Here is a 10,954-nt window from a genome sequence, read left to right as displayed (position 1 = left end):
ATAGAACGTTTCCATAGTTCCTTAGCAACGGGAGAATCACGTACAATATGAAATTCACTTCTCTCACAATGACACTCAAAAGGATATTCACCAGTATGGTAAAATCTTATTTTAGCTCTTAGCGAGTTTGTAGCAAGTCTCTCATGAAGGGTTTGCCAGAGGAAGAACTTGATTTTTTTAGGAATTGGCTATCTCTAAATTTTCTTCCAAAGAGGATCGATCAGGGGCAGCATTCATACTATGAACAAAAGAGTAGGTGACACTAAAGGCACTGTCAGAAGAGAGTCTCTAGTAGAAGGAGTCTAAATTGGTGGATGAGGCGGTGAGACAAGAGAGATCCTGGATATTACCTAGTCAAGCAAGAAATTTCTCCAGTTAGCAATGTTCCAAGATCCATCTAATTGGATAAAATCCTAGACTGTGGCAGTTAGGTTGAGAGAGATTATTTTTGTCCACTAAAGAGAAGAGTGGTTTGTCTTAAGGTGACCATTGATCCTACTAGAATCTACTATTGAGATCATTACCTAGCTTTCGTCCAATACTAGTAGAGAAAGACTCCTAAACCTTAGTTATACTATTCCATATTCTTGAGGAAATGTAAATTTTTGTAGATAGAAGAGTAAATATTATCTCCACATCCATATTTTTTCTTTCAAGCAAGATACCCAGAGGGCATTTGATTTAGTGAAAAGTTGCTAGCAGAGCTTCATGATGAAAGCAACATTTTGACTATAAAGATCCTTAAAGCCTTATCCACTATGTTTCTTTCTATTCTTGATTGTTTCCTAGGAGATCAGGTGCATTTTTCTATGATCCAAATTTTCAGCCCAAAGAAAGCTCTTGCTATACCTCTCAATCTCTTTAAGAGTATTGTTTACATGTAATAACTAGAGAGGGCTGAGAGAACAAAATTGATGAGAAAAACTTGTCCAGCCATGCTTAGAAATTTGCCTTGCCAAGAAGAGTCTTTTTTTAAACTTTTTTAATGATTGGCGCAAAAGTTACTTTAGTAATCCAAGAGTGGAGAAGAGGAATACTCAGATATTTAGCTAAATCACTAGTAAGGCTAATACTAAGGACTTGGCATAATTTAAACACCCTATTAAAGTGAACATTTTTAACAAAAAGCCTTAGACTTGGCAAGATTGATTATGTGCCCTAAAACAAGGCAAAATGACTCCATAGTGATCCTTATAAGTTGCAATTGCTTAGTGGTAGCTTCAACAAAGAGGATAAGGTCATCTACAAAGAATAGATGAGTGATGAAAGGACCTTAGGAGGTGAAATAGAAGGGCTTCCATTTCTTTATATCACAATCATTGAAAATGAGGTGTCCCAATCTCTCCATACAGATAATAAAGATATAAGGGCTTTCTAGATCACCTTGCCTTACAAATGATGTTCAAAGAGGCGGTGGTGATGCCATTCATGATAATATGCACATGAATATGGTGCAGCCTAATACAATGCAAGGTTTGTTCAATGAAGCTCCATCCCAACTTGTTAAAAGCCTTTTCCATATCAACTTTGATTGCCATGTAACCTCCTTCAATTCTCTTGCATCTTATTAAGTGGATGGCTTCTTGTGTAGTGTGATGTTATTGTCGCTTTGTCTACCATTGATAAACCTGCATTGAGGCTATTTTATGAGAAAATCCATAATTGGTTGAAGTTATCTAGTAAGGAGCTTGATGATAATCTTAAAAATAACATTGCAAAGAGAGATAGGTTGAAAGTCTTTGAGTAAGGTAGGATGATCAAGTTTTAGGATCAAGATGATATTTGCTTAATTGATAGTCTGCATTGCAACGGGATCTCAAATACTTTCTTTCATAAAAGCATAGATTTGTAGACAAATCCTATTCCATTGCGCGTGAATCGTGTACAACGTTAATCCCTATAATTTTAAAGATACATATAATGATGGTGAGTAGGCACTATTAAGTTAATTTTACTGATGTGTACTTAAGTCTGTTAACTCCCATATTAATGTGTACTTAATTCTACCTTCATCTCTCACATTCTATTTAATTTGAAAACTTGCCAAGGTCAAGGCATGTCGTCAAATTTAAGAACATTTAGGCTATAGTGGTATATGTAGATTGTCCAACAATAAGATTCTCACATCAATAGTAAAATTTGGATATGTGTTATGTAATGTTTATCTTGACATTACCAGGATAACACTCTTACACACTGTTGTGATAACTAGAATTAAATAAAATCTTAAGTAAAAGTTATCACAACCTATGGGTTTTAAAAGATAATAATTTGAAATAATAGGATCTTAAGAAAACTATTTTTTTTTGAAATAGTGAAGTATGCCAATCACTATACGCAAACTCAATGAACGCTTCATCATGTGAATTTTCTATCATAATCCCCAATGCTAGGGTGAGCTATCACCCGTTATAATAATGCAAGTTCAATCAACATATGCAAATATAAACTCATGCATATCATAGCAATTCATCATCCTCATGATTATCCAGAATTGGCATGCTTATCACAGTCCACATCATATCATAGTTTACAATAGATCATCATATAATTAACTTATCGCCAATCCAAGCTCACAATTCACATTTTAATACCATATAACATCTATATAAACATAATCATCAAGTGTTTCATTACAAATATGCATATTTATCACAACTTTTCAATATCATCAATTATAATCACACATCATGCTAACACATATTCATGTCATAGCCAATCTAGGCTTAACATTTCATATTCTAGTATTACATAGCATTTATATAAATATAATCACTAAGCATTTCATCATAATGAGTCATGTTTTATATTTGGGTAATAGTTTAAAATTACATATTCATCCATAAGCTCATTTTGCTTATTTCAAGCTATCTACAATAATGCTTAAAATGTAAATACAGATACAATGATATACTATAATTAAATTCTTAGTTACCTCAAGTCTTAGTTTACCAACTATCACATAAAATATTATTATTGGCATTTATTATTATTAAATATCTAAATTCCAAAATCGAGACCATCACATAAAATTAACAATACGTGAACAACTAATAACAGCAACAACAACAGATTTCCTGTTGATTTGTTTTTTCCTCGTAAACGATTTCCCGCCGAGTTGAGTTGAATCGATGGACTGTCTCTCCCTCGCACATGATTGGGTCCAATGCAGGCCAGAGGGGACTATTCATCGTCATTACCCGGTAGTAATGAATTTGTTTGTTTAGGTTTTCTTTTTTTTTTTAATGCATTTCAGTTTTCATTAAAAAAAAAATGAAAGAGACGGAGGGAAAGACTAGATGCATGCTTTCGCACCGCGTGTCCTGCACCCGAGCAACCATCACGCTCATCTAAAAAGTACAATGCCAGGTCACTCTCGCCACGTGCCAGAATTGCATGGATCTGGTTTTGCGGTGCCGCCAATGCCACCATTTAACGCCGTACCATCTGTTCTTGCACGTGCCCGTACCTTCCTACCGACACTGCCTCTCTCTATATCTGTCCGATCGTCATTGCGCCACGCGTCGCTCACATGTCGGCGCTAGGCCAATCCCTCTAATTTAATCGCATAGACTATTTTTTAGTTTTAATTAATTAATTTCTCAATACTGGTAGTAGTAGTAGTAATATTAATAGTGTACTGATAAGTCTCTCACATACATGATGTATGCATGGTTCATCATTCATAAAATCTTGAAGTACTCTACAGATTTAGAGAAGACAATGCATCGTGCATGAATTTCTGCACTAACGATCCCCCACTAGGTAATCATTCCTACTGCAGAGGCAAAATGAAACTAATTCAGTAATCAACATAATTACCGTATTTATTCTTTAATTGAAAAAATTTAAAAAGTTGGCACTTGGTCAATGCAGAGTACACATTAATTATTTTCCTATAATGAAAAGTTGCCACACATTATGCTAAATTAATAAGTTTATTTAATTATTAAATAATAGATGATACTTTCCTTCTTAATTTATAAAATATTTTTAATAAAATTATGCACACGAATAAAATTTTTCTTAAATACATTCTTAAATTTTTGTAAAACACAAATATAATTTTTTAAAATATCTTTCATTTAATATAATTTTAGAAGGAGGAAATATAATAACAAGATAGAGATAATATCAAAATAAGTATAATTAATAAAATCTTATTCTTGCCTAACTATCTCTTATATTTTGAGACTTTGAATCACCTTCAAAAGTACTCTTAGTCCTATTTATAAGTTATTCATGGAATTTAAAAAAGTTTTAAAATTCATTAATTTTATTTGAAAATTTAATAAATTTTTAAGCCTTATCCTATTAAATATATATCATGGGCTAGAGTGCATTTTTCTCTTAAACTTTTCTTTGAGAAGCATTAAACACCTTGTACTAATAAATGAAGTATTTTTTTTTCTCTTAAATCATTTTTCAAAGGAGCAAAAATTTTCTCCGTTAGTGATCCATTAATAGAGGAGATTTTTGCTCCTCTGAAAAATAATTTAAGAAAAGAAATGCCTCACTTATTAATATAAGGTATCTAATACTCTTCAAAAGAAAGTATAGGAGAAAAAATATACTTTAATCCTAATAACAATTAGAGGTGGGAATACAGGCGGGCCTGGCCCCTTATAGGCTCGGCCCTTTAGGGCCTAAGCCCTAATGCTCGATTTTCATTTTGACCTCCATTTTTCAAGCTCGGCCCTTATACTCAGGGCTTAGGGCCAGACCCGTAAACCCTTTTTTAAAAAATAAAAAAATTAAAATAAAAGTAAACATTATAAATAAATTAAAATATTTTAAAATTAAAAAAATTAAAATCATCATAATTTTTTAGAAATTAAATAACATACATTAGAAGTCTAGTAATAAAATTTAAATCTTCATTTAAAAAATAGTTTATTTTTTATAAATATACAAATATAATAATTATAGAAAAATAAAAAATATCATAAATTTTATACTATACACTGATATTTATTAAATTATATTAAATTAATTTTAAAATAAATTAAAATTAATAATAATATAATGTATTTAGGATTAGGTGAGCAGGTCATTAATTTCAAATACATAAAAAAAAAAATAATAATAAAAATAATATAACAGGGCTTGAGGGCAGCCCGGGCCCGAGCCCTATTTTACAGGGCTTATCAGGGCTAAGCCCTCAAGCCCGATTACTTTAAAAAAAATTATTTTTAAAACCCGAACCTTTATTTAAACAGGGCTTTCAGGCCCGACCCTTATTCTCGACTCTAATAACAATAACAATAATATTTTCAAATAAATTATAAAAAATGACCTTTAAAAAAATTAATAATAATTAAGTTTTTTAAATATTTTAGGTTATCATCTATAATTTTTTTAGTTAACTAATGATCTTTCTGAAAAATATTGCACAATTTAAATTTAATATTTTAATATTTTGCAGCTTTATATTAAAAAAGTAGGTAATGAACCTTCAATTCTAAAATTGAAAACATAATGCCTCGTATGAAAATATAAACCAATTAAGAATAATTGACACTTCAGTTTTAAATATCCATTAATTTGATTGTTTGTTGACAAAAAAATTATAGAGAATAATCTAAAATATTTTTTAAAAGATCATTTTTCTTAATAAATATTTTAGTAATATTTATTAAATTTTATTTTAACAAAACTTTAAGATGTCTGGTGTTGCTAAAAAAAAGTTCAAAAACAAGTTAGCATAAGATTATATATAATAACAGAAAATGAAAAAGTTAGAGGATAATTGATAGAGGAAGATTTTTGTTTATTTGAAATGATTTAGGAAAAAAAAATGTCCTACTTATTAATATCAGATATCCAACACTTTTCAAAAGAAAGTATTAAAAAAAATGTAATCTAAGTCATATATTATTTAATAATATACTTTCCCTCACCGATATTTAATAGGGGCCAAAAAAATTATGATAAAAAATTAATAATATAACTTATAAATATAACCATTTTTTAAACCCACTGTGTAAATGATGGGGGTAGCTAATTTTTTTTAAAATAGTAGTAAATGACCTCATAAATTCCACGTCCTAATCACAAGGAATCGTGACTAAATTTTGAAGAGACCATGTTTTTTTACAGGTCACCCAATTCCCCCCCCCCCCTAATTTTGGCTTAACAAACCAGGGAAGATATTACTCTCGCGCCATAATAGATAGTATACGATTCTAAAAGAATATGAAATTTGGTACGTTTGGTCAAATTAAGTCTCAACTCTCGGTTTTTATGAATCTAAATCTAAATCTTAACGATAATGAAAATTATTGTTGGTAAAAAAAAAACAATAATGAAAATTATTTGTTTTCTAGCACCGATTACATTTACTCAGGGCTCATGATATTTCATGACCTAGAAGAATTCGCCTAAAATTTGTTGTAATCGTTACGGGTCGCTTCAGATTTTGCAATTATAGAATCCCATCCAAATCCAAATATCTGATATGGATCCACAAGTTTATATTTTTATTATCACTCATCAACGATAATAAAAATTATGTCTTTGACAATAAGATTAATAATTCATAATTAATATTAATAATATAAATAAAAATACATTATTTCCTGGGTCGTAGGTCTCATTTCTATCATTCAATGGTTGTTTGTTCTAGGAAGAAAGCACACCTAGAAAAATTATGGAAACACTGATGATGGAAGAAAGGTTGTGGCGGAAGAGGTCTTTCTCTTCTCTTTCTCTACAATGTCTTTAGACTATAATCAATATTCAATGTTCAGTTCAATACAGTCCTTTGGTTTTTGTGGGTTTCAAGACCTTTCGACTTCAAAACGACATCTGAAAGCTTCGCTGCACTTTCTCCTTCTTCTTCGTTGCATCTTCTATGCCTCGGATCCACTCTGTTTTGTACAGAAAACACTTTCGTTACCATGGACTCAAGTAAGAAAATTGTCTTTTCGGAGCCCTTTCTTTCACAGAGAAGGAAAGTGATTTCTGGGTTTAGTTTATGGATTGTAGTTTCTCTTCTTATTTTCACTGTTATCTTGCTCACTAATTCCTTTAATCCTAAAGTTCAACTCTTTCTTCAAGGACCCGATAGTGTTGGTTCAAATTCTTCCTTTCCCTCTTGGCCCTTTTCATTTTCGTCATCATCATCATCATCTTCTTCTTCTTCTTCTGGGAGTAATGTCTTTGTGAATTCCCGGCACAAGAGTGATGAAGAAGGAAGTGTTCCTGTGGACAAATCTGGCGGAGTGAATCCACTACAGAAGAACCCTTTGGGGAATTTCACAGAGAATTATAAAAATGCAAGCTTTCACTCTGAAGAACAAAGGATTCAACAGAAAGAAATCCTTGAAACAAACGGTACTTTGGATTCTGGGAAATCAAATGTTCTGGATTCAGTAAACACTCCTCCGGGGAACACTTCCCAAACAGTTCAAGATGTAAACTTGATTGGAAATGAAAGAAGAACCGATGCAAGCAAAAGTCTTCTGGGCAAAGCCAGCAAGGAAACACAGAAATCTCCTGCACCAGAGTCACCAAAAGTTGCCAGTTTCAGTGCAGAAGATAGCAGTATGGATAATGTGAGTTTCATTCCTCAAGATTCGCATGCAGAGAAAATGAAGATCAGTTTCTATGAGAACTGCAACATTTTCGATGGCAAATGGGTAAGAGATGATTCAAAACCTTACTATCCCATGGGTTCGTGCCCTCACATCGATAGAGATTTCAATTGTCACCTTAATGGGAGACCTGATAGCGAATATGTGAAATGGAAATGGCAGCCAAATGACTGCGACATTCCAAGGTATGGTTTTCTTTTTCTATGATTCATTAGTGGGGCAATGCGCTTGTTTTGGTTTATTGTGAATTCAATTTAATTGCACAAGTGAATCAATTATAAGTTCCAATGTAACTGTCTTAGATGTTGATTGATTATTGATGGTATTTTTCAGTTTAAATGCGACTGATTTTCTGGAGAGATTGAGAGGGCAAAAGCTTGTATTTGCGGGAGATTCGTTGAACAGAAACATGTGGGAGTCTTTGGTTTGTATACTCCGACAAAGTGTCCATAACAAGAAACGAGTTTATGAGATCTCCGGAAGGACAGAATTTAAGAAGAAAGGTGTTTATGCTTTTAGATTTGAGGCAAGTTTCTGATACATTGAAAATTATGCCGAGTATAATAAACCTTGTATGTATCTCATTGTGGGATTTCTTTTTGATGCAATGTAGGATTATAATTGTACAGTTGACTTTGTGGGTTCACCATTCCTCGTTAGAGAGTCAACTTACCAAGGGAAAAATGGATCCTTTGAGACATTAAGATTGGATCTGATGGATCAGACAACTCATACCTATCATGATGCTGATATTATAGTGTTCAATACAGGCCATTGGTGGACACATGAGAAAACTTCTAGAGGGTGAGTGTCTAATCCTCTTCTATTCTTCAAGACCTGTGAGCACAATGACATTGTATAATTCATGCAGCCGATCCTACCTAGGAGGATAAGGCTTGTTATTGTATTCTTCAAGACCTGCATTGACTGAATTAAGCATTTGGGACTAACATAGTCATGCTGATTCTGTTGTCACAGAGAAGACTATTATCAAGAAGGCAACTTTGTTCACCCAAGGCTCAAGGTCCTGAATGCATATACAAGGGCTCTGACCACTTGGGCACGGTGGGTTGACAGATACATCGATGCCAAGCAAACTCAGGTTTTCTTCCGAGGATACTCGCCCACCCATTTCAAGTGAGTCTCTTCTTTCAGTAGACTTCATAATTTTCTTAGTCAATCGATCTTATTAAAAGTGTGTTTGACATGTTTTGTAGTAATCTGGTGTGACAAAAAATGAAAAAAGTTGTAATGTTTGTCGACATGGTTGCAGGGGAGGGCAATGGAATTCAGGAGGACAGTGTCACAAAGAAACCGAGCCGATATACAATGAGGCTTACTTACAAAAGTATCCTTCAAAAATGAGAGCTCTAGATCATGTCCTCACAAAGATGAAAACCCCAGTGACATATTTGAACATAAGCAGGCTCACAGATTACAGGAAAGATGGACATCCTTCTATATACAGAATGGAATACAAAACAGCCGACGAACGAAACTCTGCCGAGCAACACCAAGATTGCAGCCATTGGTGCTTACCCGGCGTACCAGACGCCTGGAACGAGTTGCTCTATGTATCCCTCTTGAAAAATGGAAAGGGAACTTGGAAAAGGACCAACTAAAACTCCCTGACAATAGTTTCATACTCACTTCCTGATTCTTGATACCTGTATATTTTAATTTTGTTCTCATGGAGTTATAGTTTCTGAGGAAGATTAGTTTGATGAGTTGAGATATCTGTGTTCTGTAATCATATCCTTATTAGCACGCTTTTGTAAGATTGGGTAAAGGAAAATGGAAGATGAAGATATTGTGCTGGTTTACACTTGTAACGAGGAATATAGTAGTGAATGACACAACACAGTTTTAATTCTGAACATTAACTTAAAAGCTTCAATCTCATTGTCTGAACCAAGCATTAGGTATATGATATTTCTTATCGGTGTCTGCAACCTTTGATATTGTCAGCACTACATCTCAAAATTTCAAATTTCGTCTCAAATTCTTCTCTTTATCCCATGAACAATCCTAAAATAGCTGAATAGGCATCTGCTTCTTTTCCTACCAATAAGAAATCAGCTTGCTTTCTTAATGATGCCTGCAATGGATGGTACAGGTTGTACTTGGCACCTTTATAAGAATCATGCATCTGAAGTGTCTACTCAAATTCCACTCTTTATCCAAGAATCATCAGAGAAAAGCGTGCCTCTGTGTGTGTGTCTGTGGAAGATTTGATATATCATCGTCATGTATGTCTGACATGGTAATCAAAAATTCCGTATCTGAAAGTTCTATTCTATGAAGCATTCATGGACAGATCTTTTGAAGCATAAGGCCAAGCATGAAGATTCTTGATTACTAGTATTATATATTTTTATACTGCTCACATCACCATGATACATACACACAAGAAAGGCCAAAACAGGACAGACAGAGAAAGAGGGAGTGGATGAAAGAGATGATCATCAGTTACCTATCTCAACATCTGCAGAACCAGAAACTGAAGAGAAGAGGAGAAAAAGGAAGGGAATTCAAGTCAGCTGCAAATTTGGACAACCTCAAGCTGTTTCTTTATTAGATGATTATACCTCAAAAAAAGAAACATTTAAGTACTACAGAATAAAAGCATAAAACATAAATATAGCCATCATAAGAACCCCTGAAACAGAGTCCATTGCCTTTTTGTGACTTGCCGGTTCACCTGTCTTCAGCCAAAGCCTCTCCCCTCCCCCTCTCCCTTTTGGCTTCTCTGTTTCTCATACAGAATGCTTTTCCCTATAAACCTTCTGTGATCAGAGAAGAAGCCATTAGCAAAAGCGCAAGTGAACTGTTAAAAATGGAGGAGCCTGAAGATTTTAGGACTCAGGACCCTCCCTTTGGTACTTGCCTCTCCAAGCTTCTCTAAGATCCATGGCTAGATTTTTGCCAGCACAGCTTCATACCCATCAGATTCAGAAACCAAACTACTCTTGAAGAAAGACTCTCACCCCCAGAAAGAAAGTGGACATGCTAAGTCTCTGACTATTGCTTTAAATAGCTAATGATTGAAGATAACTCACAAGTGGTAATCATCTATTCAATATCCAAATGGCCTCTTTGCTTTTTTTCGCTTAACAGCAAAATAATGATGAAGCTGTACTAGTGTCTTGCAACCATGTCCGTTTAATTTTATTGACTAAAATGATATGAAATAAATAAATGAATAATAATTGTGTTAGTTTATATTTCAGTACATCTTAGTCTTAACCTAATTGACCTAATTGCCCAACCTCTCTCTTCCTTGAATAAAGTTCTTATAAGATCTCAATTTTTCTTTGTTTAATTAATTCAAATGGTTTATTTCATGTAGATAATTTTTT

At 33.4% G+C, this 10,954-nt stretch overlaps 1 protein-coding gene across 1 annotated transcript; it reads left to right on the top strand.

Moving 5' to 3' along the window:
- Positions 1–6,605: 6,605 nt before the first annotated feature.
- LOC129323137 (protein trichome birefringence-like 2) lies at positions 6,606–9,427 on the top strand. The gene is made up of 5 exons (XM_054969711.1): positions 6,606–7,780; positions 7,929–8,121; positions 8,209–8,399; positions 8,574–8,732; positions 8,869–9,427. Exons 1-5 carry the CDS (start codon positions 6,900–6,902, stop codon positions 9,215–9,217), a joined length of 1,773 nt encoding a protein of 590 aa, XP_054825686.1. The 5' UTR covers positions 6,606–6,899; the 3' UTR covers positions 9,218–9,427.
- Positions 9,428–10,954: the final 1,527 nt, after the last annotated feature.

This window comes from Prosopis cineraria, unplaced genomic scaffold (genome assembly GCF_029017545.1).
Source record: "Prosopis cineraria cultivar Desert tree isolate PC_DT_omini unplaced genomic scaffold, ASM2901754v1 PC10, whole genome shotgun sequence".
In the NCBI taxonomy this organism is placed as follows: Eukaryota; Viridiplantae; Streptophyta; class Magnoliopsida; order Fabales; family Fabaceae; genus Prosopis; species Prosopis cineraria.
This window is presented reverse-complemented; position numbering and strand designations above follow the sequence as displayed.